This window comes from Arvicola amphibius, chromosome 9 (genome assembly GCF_903992535.2).
Source record: "Arvicola amphibius chromosome 9, mArvAmp1.2, whole genome shotgun sequence".
Lineage (NCBI taxonomy): Eukaryota > Metazoa > Chordata > Mammalia > Rodentia > Cricetidae > Arvicola > Arvicola amphibius.
This window is the reverse complement of record NC_052055.2, coordinates 80,293,673-80,310,541: the sequence shown is the minus strand read 5'-3', so window position 1 is coordinate 80,310,541 and position 16,869 is coordinate 80,293,673. Positions and strand designations below refer to the sequence as shown.

The 16,869-nt window shown below is 36.3% G+C and overlaps 1 protein-coding gene across 40 annotated transcripts in view; it reads left to right on the top strand.

Annotated features, from left to right (window-relative positions):
* The window catches only part of Rims1 (regulating synaptic membrane exocytosis 1), a 473,179-nt gene that overhangs the window by 356,619 nt on the left and 99,691 nt on the right, over positions 1–16,869 (top strand). For 14 of the 40 annotated variants that reach the window (XM_038344177.1, XM_038344176.1, XM_038344214.1 and 11 more), the window contains one exon: positions 15,238–15,350. In XM_038344177.1, the coding sequence (XP_038200105.1) occupies positions 15,238–15,350 (113 nt within the window). Of the gene's footprint in view, positions 1–666; positions 751–7,948; positions 8,021–14,041; positions 14,225–15,237; positions 15,351–16,869 lie in introns of all 40 variants that reach the window. The other 26 variants (XM_038344175.1, XM_038344212.1, XM_038344198.1 and 23 more) reach the window with 6 other exon arrangements.

Genomic DNA, 16,869 nt, shown 5'->3' with positions numbered 1-16,869 from the left:
TAGATGACTGATAGATAGATAGATAGATGATAAATAGATAATTGATAGATAGATGATAGATAGATAATTGATAGATAGATAGATAGATAGATAGATAGATAGATAGATGATAGATAGATAGATAGATAGATAGATAGATAGATAGATTCACGCTTATATTTAGATAGGTAGATAGATAGATAGATAGATAGATAGATAGATAGATAGATAGATAGATAGATTCACGCTTATATTTAGATAGATAGATAGATAGATAGATAGATAGATAGATAGATAGATAGATAGATAGATAGATAGATAGGCAGGCAGGCAGGCAGGCAGGCAGGCAGGCAGGCAGGCAGGCAGGCAGGCAGGCAGGCAGGCAGGCAGGCAGGCAGGCAGGCAGGCAGGCAGGCAGGCAGACACATTTCTGAAAATGAAACACTTAATAGATATGTTCCAAAGTTTCCAACATATTTTGTCAACTCACTTGTAAGGCTTCAGATTTCACATTTTCATATTATTATTATAACTTATCTAAGTTTATCTAATATTAAATTATAGAACAAAGAATGAACATTTTGACTTCTGATGGCATTATTCCAGTCCTGTTGTTCCGTATATTATTTTATTTTAAGAGTTACTAAATGTCCTGTTTTTTTCCTGTCTTGTTTACTGGGCAAGCAGGGGTAGATGGTCCCCCTCCCTAGATAGGAGGCGACCTCCTAGCCCCAGGATTCAAATCCAGCATGCATCTCCGGAGAATGACAGGTACTAGTCACATCCTCACAAACAAGTGGCACTAGCGACTCAGAAGCTACAGAAGGAAGGAAAAGGGGTGGGATGTTGGCAATAACATTATTTTATTCAAGAGCCAGAGTCAGATATGCGATTCCTCCAGTGACTGCACACAAGTCTGAGAGAGGGCCTCACAATATTTAGGGGAACAAGGAAGGCATAGAATATGGTATTTGAAATACCATCAGGGTCCAGTGAAGAGAGATCTGTTTTGATATGTCTTCATTTTAGGATTTTTAATTTTTAGAAACATTTATGGATCATTTAGGTCTATAAAAAGATATGTAAGAAATTTTGTGCGCATCAGAATATATTAAAATGTGCCACAGAACATACTCATGGTTATACTGCCTTTAATTTAATCTCAGCTAGTTTGCTTTATTACCATGTATACTTGCTGAGAAGAAATTGTAAGATTTGGGGTGTATTTCAAGCATGGTGTAAAGAAGGACATCTGGTTCTTGTACTTTTTGTATTGTATTTAAAGTATTCTCAAGAGCTAGGGTCAGTCAGCTAGAAAACATTTTCAAAACAAAGCCTCTCCGCATCGAATCCACTCCATGCTGATCTGTGAAAGTGTCACAGTAGGTTCTGCCCATCATCCCTGTCCTCAGTTTGACATTCTCGTGTTTTGTGATGTTTAAAAATATGCATGCATATTATTTCAATAACAGAGTTTTCCTACGAATGGTCACAGAAGTGCTGGGATGTGTGAGACATTTCAGTTGAAATTCAGCAGACACAGGCATAATATTAGTTAGACAGAAGCATTCTAAAATGCAGCCAAATAGCAGAGATAGTTTTACAAACACACCTTTTTGCATTAATTATGTATGTATGTCACAGCAATTGTAGCCTTATCATAGTGGTAATGTTTATTTCTGTATACGTGCACAATTTGTATTCTGTATATGTCTCCACAATTTGGTGTATATAATATCTAAATTATGCAAGATAAATGTGTATCATTGAATAATGATGAGAAATAGCATAAACTGGCATTATAAAAGTTCCATTTTATTTTCACACGTTAAATCTAAACCATCTACCACTTTGTTTCATTGATTTTTATTGAGCTCTACATTTTCTCTGCTCCCTTCCCTGCCTCTCCCCTCCCTTTCAACCCTCCCTGAAGGTCCCCATGCTCCCAATTTACTCTGGAGATCTTACTATAGTTTGACTTTACATATTTAGAACTTAAAACTAATCCCTGTGTTACTGTTAAATTTCTAGAATTGAATTTATGGATCTAGAATTAATAAAACTTCCAGTCTACATGTAAAGCAAGGTCATTTAAAATAATAAAAGAACGTAATTTTAAAAGTAAATTCAGTAACTTCAGTACCCGCACTGTACTCTGATGGATGAAGTCAGGTCAGTTATTATGACAGCGAAGGCGATGGCCATGAAGTAGTTGACAATTTCAACTTAGAACAAAAGTCTTTGAATATATGCAAAATCAAAACAGTGATTTAGTCTAAAGCAATGACTGATCCTTACTCAGATTATAATGAGTTTAAGTGTACTTAAGTGACATTTATTAAGCAAAATACATAAAGTAACAGCTCAGATCTTAGCATACACAAGATCTCATGACTTCCAATTAACAACATATGAATCCGTTATAAGATTACCTAATTTCTGTATATGTAGGTGCAAGATAGATGTTTGGGAGTGAACTTTACAAAATTTGATCTTGGCTTTTGCTTCTCTGTAATGATATAATCACAAATAGTCCCTATATTTAACTATAATAAATGGATTTAAAATAATTCAATTATTATTCATTGCTATGGAAAATGAAAATATTTTAGAGTAATCTTAATTCAGCTACAAAAATAACATGCATCCATGAAAATGAGAGGGTAAATACTCTTAACTAATGACAGATTGGTAAGCATTTGTGACAACCTCTTGACCAAGCTTAATAAGCACAAACCACCTCACATGAGTGTTACTTAATCATTTAGAGTTATCCTAAAAATGTCTAAATTAACTGAGTATAACATTCAATTTAAGTAAAAGGAATTATTGGACATAGGCATTAGTTCACCTTTAACATTGGTAGCCAATAAGTACTCTTAATTCAATAATGACGTATACAATTGGGACTAGATGTTTCATCTAGGTGACAGAACACTTCTTAGTCCCCTTTTCTCCCCACAGCACAAATATGGGCATAGATATGTGTGGACATATGTGCAAGTAACTTTTAAATGAACCATGTCTACATAATGTAGTGTCAACAAGAGGCATGCTTCATGCCTTTTCAGGTGATACCATACACTTGGATTGAACATGGTCTAAAAATAATTCTGGATCTTGTAAGATATTTAAAATGAAAATTAAAAAAAAAACTAGTTTTGACCCTTAGGGAACATTTCTGGCTTTAAAATTGTGAAGATTTCCTAGAGGTTTTATTAAGTTAGTAGTTCCAAGATTTGTATTGGAATGTTTTCACATTGGTATATCTGGTACTTTGAATGTACCGGAATTTATACTGACTCTTTGAAAGAACTGAAAATATTTGACAAAAATCACTATTTTCTTGAAATTTAGTCAAATGGTGTCAGTTGAGTTTTTCAGCTGCAGAAGCTCTCACCTGTTTTACCAATAACCATATTTTCTTTCTCGTCCTCCCCAACAATTTTTACTTCTTTGCAAAATGACCTGACTGATCATATCAAGTGATTCATTTTGACTTAAAATGAACTTTCTCTATTGACTATTTTGATGGAGTCAGCAAAAATCTTACCTTTTGATTCGCACAACACACATCAGCTGCTGTGCACAGGCAGCTAGTATACAACTCCTCACCAATGAAGTGTGCTGTCGTTTACTCGCTACTTTGCTGTGTGTATCAACAAGGTATTAAGATGTGCCAGACACTGAAACCTTAGTGTATGCAGTGGCTATACTCCCCACATGAAATCAGGGCCATACAAGAATGCGAACATATCTTAGTCTCGTGCATGTAGATGTTTATCTCTAATCTTGCTTTAATTTATTTTTTTCTTCCCAAACTGATGAAAAAGTAAGATAGTAAAGGTAGGCATTCCACTTTCAAACAGCATATGTCATCAAAAGCTATATACAACATAAGCATCTTAAACACACCGAGATTCATTCTTACACCACTATTCTATATAATGAAAACAGCCACTGGTAGATTTATGTTACATGTTATCCCAACCAAAACATGCTATAGCATGTCAAATTTCTAACAAATATTATTAAATATTGTAACATGTCTGGCAAGTCGTTTGTATACTATGTAACATTTTATTATTTTTATTATGCACACATATAATAATTTGGTGATGGCTTCAGAAAATATTTTCTTACTCATAACGTCATGAAATTGAATCAATTATAATTTAAAAAGAAAAATAAAGTATTCCCCAAATAAATGTTAATTATTTCCTGTTTCATTTATACAGTAAAAATGAGAACACTAAAAGTGTTATAAATAAAAATAATATTTCAATGGAATTTCAAAATTGCAAGTTTGATTAGAGATAGATCCAGTCTTCTAATTAAAGCTTTTGCTTCAATTCAATAAGAAAATAAGCATGTACTTTATATTTGGATGTGTCTTTACGGCTTTTAAATAACTTGATCTCTGCCATATGGTTACAAGATTTTATATTTCTGAGCAATCATAAGGCCAAATTAAATATGAAGCCTGAAATATAGGAAAAATTCAAATTTTAACTATTTTTAATTTTGATCCATGAAACATGAACAACGTAATAGTAATGAAGACTACTAGGTCTTTTTGTAAAGCTGAAATCATGAAAACGTGGTTGTTGTACTAGCTAATTAAGCCGTGTGGTACACGGGCTAAGTCACATGACATTTTCTAGCTTTTTTTTTCATTTGCACATTTAGCTAGTTGTAAATGGAGTAGCTGAATTCTCAAGTTCTGTTAAACTCTAAGAGTGAGCCTGAGTCCCTGGTAACATTGTGGTAAAACATAGGCTACTAACATAAAATAGCTGATGATTATTTATGTATAAAGTATTGATAAAGCAGAAATCATGCTTCATTTGTGGAATTTTCTGTTTTTATTGAAACCCAGAAAACAATACATTTGAATTGCTACATGTGTATTTGATGTAAAGCAGATTTTATTTTCAGAATTACTTCTTTTTGCTCAGTGTAAATTTGGACTGTCAAATTACACTAAATATACAAATAACATTCTATAACCTTAACTAATATATAAAGGCATAAACATTGTATATATATTTTGGGTAACAGTCAATATTCTGCTTGTATGTATACATTATTGAATGCTTAAATCAAGGTTAATAATAATCTGTTCCTGCAAACATTATTTCAGCAGTGAATATTTTCTTGTCTCTAGATTTCAGATATATAAAGTATATTATCATCACTTTTCACTTTTGTCAAAATATAGTCTACCTCTTGATTTATCAACTTATAATTAATAATATTGATCATACTTCCCCCTTCTCCCTTAACCCTATAGTTAACCCTCAGATTCTGGCCAAATATTTGTTGCTGCAATTAATCATTAAAAATTTAGTCATTGTAGCAACAGTTTTCAAACAAAACATTTAACAAATAGGAAAAACATTTTGAAAGAGTAACATTACATTCAAAACCCATCTAGACCAAGATCCTGACAGTAAAACCTTCAGTGGTTAATGTATAGCATGAAGTCTTTCATGCCCCTGTGACCTGTTTTCTGACCATCTGAGCAGTAATTTTGATTGTATACAATATGAATAACATTTCTACTGTGCCCATCTTAACCCTCTGTTTATATCAGTGATGGGTGTAATTAAATATACAATGTATCCATAGCTATGAATATACATTGACTCTGGATTATATGCCAATTAAGTAGGTGTATTTGGGGCCATATAAATGTTATTACCATTTAATATTCTATCTTTATAGCAGTCAACATTTTCTTGCTCTCAGAAGTGCTTAAACAACCACAAATCCAGATTCTGTGGAATACTCCAAAACTACCAATCCAAATGCTAAGTAATAATTAATGTATTTAGAATCCGTGTGCCTGGGGGTGGTAGTATTATTAACTGTAACTTTGCATGCAGAAGGAAATGAGACACACGGAGGTCAAGTTCCTTGACCCAATTTACTTCGTTAGCCAGAACAGCTGAGTTGAAATCCTGTCTGACACTACAATTCACACTGTAGGCTCCTCTGTTATGGTTAAGTCATGGCAGGGACCGCTATACTGCGGCCATGGACTGTCTGTTTGCCTCCTGGCTTCCAATGATAACTGTCAAAAGCAAAGGAGCTAACATCCTGAAATCTCAGTCTAAGGATAAAAGAGCTGTGCCTCCCCTTTTTGATTGGTCAGATTAGATGACGCAATAAAGGCCAAATGAGTGCTGAAGTCTTCGTAAAAACCATATATCCTTAATATTGCCAGTGTAGCTGGCATCACTTTGGTAACCATTCTGCTGCACGACCCCACTAAGTTTTAGGACATGAGAAGGGGAAGAAGAATTGGAGAAATTCAGAGATAAAGTATAATCTCATTTAAGGCTAAAAAACTTAATATATTTTGTGAAGGACAAGTAAATTGGGCAATTTCTAATAGATGCTTATAGCTTTATATTTTTGAACAACAGATCTCATCCTTCTCTTCCCTGAAGATGAGAAAAGGATTCTTTGTCCTGATCACTGCTGGGACCACACACAAACACTCCATAAGTCACGCATTACATTTATTTTGATCTCATGCCCTTCAACCTGTTTTATTCACCTCTCCCTTCCCTACCCTTCACTTCAAGCTGTCTTGTGGCCTCAGGCATGTCCTTTATTTCAGAAACAAGCATTAGTGCCTAGTCAACATGACACCTGCCTCCCCTAGATTCAGGCATGTACTGCATGTTCCTCCAGCTGAAGAACATACACTTGTGTTAGAGAAGTAAAAATATGTGAATACAGCTGTAGAGGTGGAAGAGGGTAGAGAAATGAGCAAGGAAATGTGTCCGTTTGAGAGAGAATACCTGGAGCTTTCCTGTGGGTTTCTAGTGTCCAGGGGGCATTTAATTAAGACGCCTGAAATTCTAAGTAAGAACAAATACATCCCTCAACCTTTTCTGAAGGTAGGACTTTGGTAATGCACTAGGCGTAAATTATGGAAGATTCAGCGATAACACAAAAGCACATATTCTTACAATTTTTGAAATGTATGTGTTTGTATGCCATTATGCTTTATATTATTTATGTAAAATATGTAGTGCTACGAGTAACTATGTGAAATCATGTTTGACTTATTCAATTGTAATAGCCATTTAGATATACGTGCCTAACATTTATACACACATTTTATCGTGTTTACACCTTAAATACAGAGCTATCATAAGTTTTCTATCCAGATATACATTATGAACGCCCACACATTATAGTGATTTTGTTCACATAATAGTTCAGGCATTTAGGCTAAATAAGTATTTGTAAGTTACATTAAGGAATATCTCACCCTCACTTTCTCTATAAACATTGCTCTTAGGAGAAAACGATATCTTAGTTTCCAGATGTTAAGTGTTACCTGTGCTTTCTGAAAGTAAAATTGGAGGTATTGTTCTGTTATAGCATGTGTAGCGAGCTTTCATATCTCTCCCTACTTACCTAGGCATTTTTATTATTGATTAGAAAGCAATTCTCATGATTGGTTTAAATGTTTTCACTTCTGTTAACATCTTTCATGTTTTTCATAATTTGGTGGTGGGAAAAAAATCCTCTCGAGCACAAAATAAATGGCCACTTAGGCCCTCTGTGGTGTTTCAGCACCAAATCATTACCGCTGAAGCACTTATCGTCATAGATTTCATCACGTTTTGTTTTATTCATTGGCGGAAGCAAAGTCACCGAGTAAGGGTCTACACCAGATCATTGCTGTAGATGTACTCATTTAAACCAATGTGGTGTCAGCTTCTCCTGTCTCCCATCTGCCGCTGTGTCTTCCACCCAGCATCCTTTCTGACTTCAATATTTGATTTATTTGTGATTTTTTTTAAACTGTGAAAGTGTTGACTGACAGAACCATTTAGGTAAGCTAAGTTGTCATTGCTCATGTCTTGTTTTTCTTTTTCATTGTTTGATGTGACTGTCGCCTTATTCATCATCTATTCTATATTTCTTGAACATTTCATTCCCGCAGGCACTCCAGAAAGTCTGAAAGATCTAGCATCCCAAAACAGACTAGGAAATGCACAGCCTCTGATGCAGACAGGTAGGCTTGTTGTCGTGCTGTGCCGCCGTCTTCCTTTTTACTTAGACCGGTAGTGCCCCGCCTCTCCCTTAACATTCCAGGGTACAGACACAAACTGTGATGTTTGACGTGTCTCACGGAAATGAATGGACAGCTATGTGAGGAAAGCGGCTGAAGAGAAAGACAATGTCACTCTGTGGGATGCTCTTCTATAGTAGGTGTTAAGGGACAAGTAATCATGGTTTTTCTTCATGATCAATCTCATTTCTATGGAGGGCTAGACACATACTCATTCTTACACACGTGTTAGAACTTGGATGTTTTGCTTCTGTGATCACATTAAATGCATCTAGTGAATCATAACGGGGAAAGTATGAACAATTTGAGTGTATGTTAGATATTTGAATAATATTTTTAAAACGTCTCATTTTCTACAAGGGTGTAATCTATGATTCTTGTTTTTTTATAGGTGTATTTATTTGTTGTGTTCATGTAAAGAAAAATCTAAGGAATTATAGATGATTTTCAGTTTCTCCAGTTTTAAATGTGTTGTGTAACTTTAGGTAAAACATATTGACACTCCTCTTGGCACATCCACAGAAACACCTAGAAAGTCATAGTAATATACATACTGAAGAGTTGGGCATTAGACAGAAGATCCTCAAAAGTATTAATGAAAGCAGGTGAATGGGTATGTTCAATATCAGATGTATTTCAGGCATAGTGAAAACAGAGGTAGGAATAGGGCATCTGGAATTTGAAAATATTCAACACACCAGCCTTACTGAACTAAATCAATAGGTAAAACTTCGTGTAAATTTGAAACGGGAAAATATAAGAAAACATATGAAACTAGAAAATAACTTTTTTTAGTTTAAGTACCTATTCTTGAATGGAAAATGGGAATCAGAGGACAAGAAAAAAAAGGAAACTGAAATTTGAACTGTAGACTTCTTGAGATTTTAAGACTGGCATTTTGAGTTTCAGAAATATAGATCCATTTGGAAACAGTTTGGGGGGATGGAGAAATGACTGAGAAGTTATTAGCACTGACCGTCCTTCCAGAGGTACTGGCTTCAATTCCTAGCGCCCCCATGGTTGCACACAACCATCTCTAATGAGATCTGGTGCCCTTTTCTGATGGGCAGTCATGAATGCAGGCAGAACATTTTACATAATAAATAAATAAATCTTTTTAAAAAAAGGAAAAGGGAGAAAGAAAACCGTTTGGAAGATGCATCAAAATATCCAAGAGTAGATGATGGCTACCATGGCTCAGAGCCTGTGCAGTTCAGTGATTTATTCAATCCATAAACTCAGGCCACCTTGAGTTCTGGTGTAAGGAACAAGTAGTGGTCAGCAAAAATGAAGGCATTTCTGTTTTGCCAACATTAAATATGAAAAAAAAATAGGGGGATGTCAAAGGATTAGTTAATATGGAGAAAGAGAAACACTGTTTAAATCTATTAATCCACAGAGATATTGATCATTCAGATAGACACTTTACAATACACAGGAATATAGGGGGATGCAAAAAGTATCAATAGCCAAAAAAGGGCAAAACTGTAATTGGACTGTGAGTCAGAAATTGAAGCATTGGATACTACTAGCAATGAATGCACGCCTTTCCAGCCTTCAATCTCAGCTTAGCTGCAAACACCGGCCTCTGATACGTGTGGTTTTCTTTGTTTGTGATTAACATGCTTGACTGATTTTTATGGGAATCTAAGTTATATGACTAACTTTTAAGGAAACTGTTGAATGCTTGCTACAAGGGAGTTGACCTGTATGTTCTAAGTCACATTGACGGTAGTTACTGCAGGAGCTCTGAGTTAATCTGTAGCGAAGGTTAATTAGTTCACTCTGTGAATGTTTTGTGCACTGGCTCTTTTTTTTAACAGTCTTATTTTATATACCAACCACCATGTTCTCTCTCCCTTCTCTCCTCCCACTCCCTCTCCCTCCACGTTCTTCCCACCTCATCCCCCATACACTCCTAAGAGAGGGTGAAGTCTACCACCGGGAGTCAACCAAGTCTGTAATCACTTAAGGCAGGACAAGGCCCTCCCCACTCTATCTAGGCTGAGCAGGTATTCCTCCATAGGGAATAGGCTCCAAAGAGTCAGTTCATGCACCGGTATTTATCCCTAGTGCATTGACTCTTTTTCTATACCTTTTCCCTCTTTTTCCCTCCTCTCTTTCCTTTCTCCTCCCTCTTTTCTCCTCTCTTCTTCCTTCCTCCCTTCATTCCTCCCAACTGCTTTTGGTGAAACCCAAGGGCATGTGATTGTTAGGAAAACAAATGCTCTACCACTTGGCGATATCCCAAAATTAGAAGTTGACCCTTGACCTTTAGAGGCTAATAACTGTACACAGAAACCTGACATTACAGTTATGCAGTGGATTCTGAAACATGTTGCTGTGAAATTATCATGGTTTTAAGTTTATCTGAAGCAAACTTGCCGTTGGGTGGGAGAGTCTAACAAGAAAACCTCGTGAAATAAACTGTGACCTGTAAGGGGGTGGAAAGCAGGTACGGCTTCCACTGTCTTCTGCTTCTGACCCCTCTAAGCATGGCCTCATCCTCTCATCCTCTCTTTTTTCTTTTATATAATAGATTGTGTTTCATACAAAATAGTCTGATATTAAGGTTTCTCCTCCCCTTTCCTCCCAGTTTCTCCCCATAGCCTCTGCCATCCAGATCCATACCCCTTTTGTCCCTCATTAGAAAACAAACAGGTCCCCTAAGAAATAAGAACAAAATGAAATAAGATAAATAGAAAAGCCAACAAGTTGAAATATGACAAAATGGCAAAGCAAGAAAAAGAGCCAAAGAGAATTTTCTAATAGAATAATGTTTCTCTTTTCACCTCCATGCGAGTTCAGCTGAGAGTATCCCTGATTATTATTATTATTATTATTATTATTATTATTATTATTATTATTGGTACTATATCCTGAGTTTTGCCTGTTGGGTGTTTTGTTTATCATTTAGAATTGCCTACAGGTGTGCTATTTTATGTGTTGGAGCAATGGGAAGGAGCCTTACAGGCCTGAAAAGGCTATCACAGAAGAAACCGTTTTGGAACTTAAATGCTGTGTACATTCTCACCTCTTCAGCAGGTCACTAAAATACAGAACTACCAAAATCATAGTTTAGAGCTTCAGCTGGGAACATCTGAAAACTAGAACTCTCTGGCTAAAGAGCTAAGGTTTTTTGGCTAGTGCGTTTAGTTCAACTTAACAAAGTGGAGTTCAGTGAAGGAAGTCAGGCTGCGATTGAACCCAGAAGTAAATATTTAGATGCACACTTGCAGAGGTGAGCTACTGCATATGTGTATGTGTATACCCATGGCAGATTATACAAAGCAGATGTATTAAAGGTCATTTGCCTACATTTTTATCCTGTAAACTCTGAGATTCCTTTAAGCCATACTAAATCATTCAATTTTTAGATGTATATCTGTATATTGTTGTAATTTTTTTTTGTTTTGTCCCTTGGTATTAAAACAAGTCCTATTACAGTAAATATTGTCATGAGTAAAATTTCCATCTAGCATGTTGAAGCCTTAGGTTCAGGTATTCAGAACAGAAGTCAAGAAGAAATCGCCCACACCTGTAACCTGCCAGAAAAGAAGGTCCCTGTTGGTTCTCAGCAAACCTGTGCAGATCCTGTCTCTAGCATTTTTCTTTCATTGTCTTTGTGCAAGTTATGGATGAGCCTCAGTTGTTTTTATAAAACAGTAGTAATTATGTTTCAAAGGATGAAGAGCACCAAAGTTCACAGATACATACACATACGTTTCCATGTAAATGCTCACACTTTCAGAGCTTAGCATGTAGCTGTCACCATACTAACATTAAAGATCTTACTGTTATCTCACTGTTTCTTAGATCTTGTTTCTTTTTTCTTCCATCCATTCTTGGTTTCCTTCTCTAACATGTTCATTCTAAGTCTCTCCCATTCTTTTAACCTCCTTTCTTTCTATTATATCCCATTCTGTTAAAATGACCAAAGCTCAACAGCCTTGACTCTCTCGTCTCTATACTGTTGTACCTTGAAATTCTTGACAAGGTCTCCTTTCCATCTGCCTAAACAAACCATTCTTAATTCCATTGCCTCTTCTCTGCAAAACTTTGTTCACCTCTTTACAAGTTCACCCTCCTGGAACTCAGTGACCACATCCCTCTCTTGCTCTGAGTGACTTTACCATTCCTCTGAACTGTACTCCGTGATTGACATGTAGCAAGATTTTTTTTTTTTGCTGATGGGACAGTGAAAAGTTATTTTGTGTAAAGGAAAAAGAGAACCAAAGGTTTTTGTGAAAAATCTTAAACTTGGAACAACTTGGGCTCTTTTCAGATTCTGCCAGCCTCCTTCCAACTCAAACATGGCTCTCCAAGTCACATATTTTAAGCAGTAAAGTATTCACCCTGAATCCATTCATGACTTCTGAAAATGGTTGTTATAGCATTTTCATATTATTGGCTGAAGCATAAAGTCCACCCTAATTATTCTTATCTAAAATCACACTCTGGTTGTTCTTATGGAGTTAGACATTTCACCAAGGGATAAAGTAAGATTATCATAAAATTGTAGTGCCCAAAAGACACTCCATTGCTTATGTGAAAATTGTACAATTAAAACTTCAAAGCACAACCAACACATCTATTTTGAACAATCTGATTCTCACAGTAATGACTTATAAAGGGGTAAATAAACATTGTTTAGCATTGGAAATATGTCATAGACATTCTTCCCATCTCAGTTTGGGCTAGTTAAGCTCATGAGCAAGTCAGTCAGAATAGGTGAACTATTTTAATGTGTAGGATGTCAGCAGATCCTTTTTGGGTTCTAAGTGGCTATGACAGGTGAGGTTTCAGGGCAGGACTCAATATCTAATAAAGCTGTAATCTGCAGCCCAAGAGGATATAATGTACCTTTATTCCAAGTGTAAGATGCACTTTCTTGTTCTCTGAAAACTGATATTTTATTTTTCACTGTTGCAAAATGAAAGACATATCTCTAAGCAAAAATTAGGCTTGTTGTAAAGAATATTTTACTTAACAGGAGTATTGAGCTAATGGGGTAAAGTTTTCATAAGTAGATGTTGGGTGACCAATATGTGTTATTCTCACACATGTAGACAATAAACACATTTCCTAATATTGCTATGAAAAAAATGAGATTGTGTCAAATTCTTGTCATTATGATGCATAACAGGAATATTAACCATCACTTAATTAAAATAATACTAACATGATAAAAGAATCAAAAGCATTCATCTGTTTTATGGAGATATGCACATGTATGTATATGTATTTATTTAATTTTCAGTATTTATTTTAGAAAATTGTTTCATAATTGTTTAGAATACCATATGAAGATAACTCGTTATATGCACAAAGACATTTTCAGATACTGTCACATCTAAGAGAACCTGTTTTACACACATCTACCATTTGTGCTTAATTAGGTGTATAGGTTTATAAATTAAGTACTGTTCAAGCTTTATTTTTATTTCTTAGTGTTGGACTGAGATGAAGAAACATGCTCTTTTGGTTTTCTATTTATCATAGACTTACTTCTTGCACTGCAGAACTATGAACATTGTAAAAGAGTACATACATTTAGATTTCACATCCTTATATAATATCATGGAGATACCCCAGTATTCAAGTATTCATCATTCTAATTTCAAACAAGAAATCTTTATTGTATTCCTGTTTTCTATTCTCCATTTTTGGCACACTGGACATAGAGTTCAATAACCCCATCCCTACCAAAAGAAAAAGACTGAATTCTTTGATTCTGGAGGGTTCACAAGAATTTGATGATATTAGGGCAACTTAGGTTGGCCCTTTATAACACAGAGATGCTTGAATAACAGTGACATTTGATCTCAATAACTGTGTGATGAGTGTTCCTCTTGTACTTTAAAACTCACTTTAAGAGTATCCAGGTTTTCCTTGGACAACTGTGTTGGAATTAAGTTAATGAAACCTGCTGACTGAAGATCTCTTTTGGCACTAATGTTTTAGGGTTCTCCCATCATGCCTTTCTAGAAGGGGATACGCAATCCCAAGAGCAGCTGATCAAGCAGTCATTAGGGGAAAGCATCCCACTCGCTCGCGGTCGAGCGAGCACTCTAGTGTCAGAACCCTGTGTTCTATGCACCACCTTGCCCCTGGAGGCTCGGCGCCACCTTCTCCGCTCCTGACAAGGTTGCTATTCAGTGTCCAGCCCAGCATTCGTGTCCTGCTGCTGGGTGTTGGTGTGATGTTGTTCCTTCCTGAGCACTCGAAGCTTTCACTCATTATGACACCATGGTTCCTCCTCTTTTCCCTGTGACCCGGTCCTCACCCACATCCTCCCGCAGTGGCATCTCTCTTCACTGTGCTGGCGGAGTTCTCCAGTTCCTGCCAGTTCACTGCCATCGACAACTAAACCTGGCTGTGTTCTGTCCTCTCATCTGTCCGTGGCATATCATATATACTTTACCATGTGAAATGCTTCATGAGGAGTTCACTCACAATTCAATATGTATTTGTTCATTAGAGTATCAGAGAATTTTATAAAGTAACCTTCTGTATGTGTTTATAGAGCCATATAGTGTTTAATACTTCCTCAGTTACAAAGCCAATGCCAGCCGGTGGAGGTCAGCTTTATCTGGGTGGGAATGAGTATCTGCATGCCTCACATATTCTCATTCCCAACGTTAATCCTCACATCAGGATATCCTGTAGCATGTGTCCAAGGTTATTTGAAATCCTTTTCAAGGGTTGTTGCTTGTTTCTATTGAAAAAGAATGCACAGCTTCTTGGTAACTCACATCTGGCTGTGCATCGAGAACTTATTATTATACATGACTCTAAAGCGTGTGTGAGTGTAGCTGCAGCTGTCTGGCCACATGCCTTTATAATTCTTTACATACGTGTTTATAGAGTTTAAGATCCAGAGGCTGTGGTCATTTCTGTCATGGTACTAACACAATGGATGTCTTTAAGAAAGCAAGCCTCAGAGAAAGTCAATCACATTCTGCTTAATTCAAGAAGCCACTCTGTAGAATGTGTACGTGCCTCCTTCAGCCTCATATAGTAGCTCTTTTACATGTGTCATTTACAGTATTGGAGTTGGCTTCCAATAACCCAGTTAGGTGTTTTCTGCCTGTTTTAGTAAAGACTGGAAAAGGCCGGACTGTACTGGAATTTCACCCGCCTTTGCTGTTTGCCTACAGAACGCACCGACAAGGAAGCCCGACGCGGTCTCCGCCAGCAGACACATCCTTCAGCAGTCGCCGGGGAAGACAGCTTCCACAGGTGCCAGTTCGAAGCGGCAGTATAGAACAAGGTATCCAAAAAGAGAGATCTTTGTCCAAACACCTGGAGTTGATAAACTTCTCCTCTTGCCACTCCCTTTTATGAAATGACACGGTTTTGTTCATAAACAACTCTCTAATCCTAAGCATTAAGTTTCTTAGAATTTTACCCTGGCACTTAGTTTCAGTGGTCCATGCCACACAGCAATCAGCGTTTGTTGAGTGAGTGAGTGAGTGACTGAATTTAGATGAATGCTGAACAATTCTGCAAAGTCATAAATCTAGGTGATATACACTCTGAAAACCTCAGTACTGACTGCTGTTTTATGTGCTGAAAAAGGGCTTACGTTATCCTTTTTTTTAAAAAAAAATTAAAGTTAAATATGATCATTGAGTGTTCTCCATTTTAACTTCATTAATCATATCTTGAGTTTTAAATAGTTTGGTGGTAAAAATTACTCAGAACATGTATTTGTCATTTTGATATGAGCCACATTGTCTGGGTTTCTTACATTAAATATACATGGGTTGTTTTCCTAAAAGAATGTCCATGTATGTGTTTGGGGAAGGGGAGATTTGTTCTGACAATAGAAACCAAGATTAAAGGGTATGTGTTAAATGTTTGAAATGCTGGACTAAAATACTATTTCTCCTGACCCGTTTCTTAGTAGGTCAATGACATTAGGATTTTCTAATGCATATATTAGCAGTGAGTAAACGAATTACTGAATTTTTTTCTTGTTCAGGGCTGTGGTTCAAGAACAATAACATAGTAAAACATCCATAGCTACTCTGCATCCCCATGAAATAGCCTGATGGTTTGCTTCCTGTGTACTTCTCCAACACTGTTAGTTGCTGCTGCTGTAAAACTCGCATTTCCCCACAGATTGCATGGCTTCATGGATCGAAGTGGCCTGTTTTATCATGCAAAATACTTGATAATAGGAATGTTAGCATGAATAAGTGGTGTTGACTTACTAATACAATACTGCAAAGGGTACCATAAAAGATATACAAACAGCCAGATTTCTGTTTTTAAAATGATGTTTCTTGTGGGTACAGCATGCTTTAGTGGTCAAGGATGAGGTAAATGTATACATTTAGTCAATTAGCAAAAGGCAGTCTTGATGAAAATTCTTTCTAAAACACCAGATTTCGATGGTAGAATCCACATTTCTAATCGGCGCTGTTTTGAGATGATTGAGGGAAAAGTAATGTTATTTGAACGATACTTATACTAACAATGCTTCTGTCAAAAGTTTGATTTTTTTAACAAATAGATGACGGCGTTTTAACTTACTCATTGATGAACTCTTGTTGCACAACTGAACAAACTGTAAATTTGGATGCTTCACTAGAAATCCAGTGTTGCTGGTCACACTGAAACTCAGCAAGTCATGTGTTTCTGAAATTCTTTGCATTTCCTCCAGTTGCAAGTAAAACACTCCCTGCGACACTATAGTACTGTTTCTGCAAGGTCAATTGGACTACCTGTTTATTTTCTAAATTTATGTTCCATTGTTAATATCTACTCTTTATGATACTCGTATT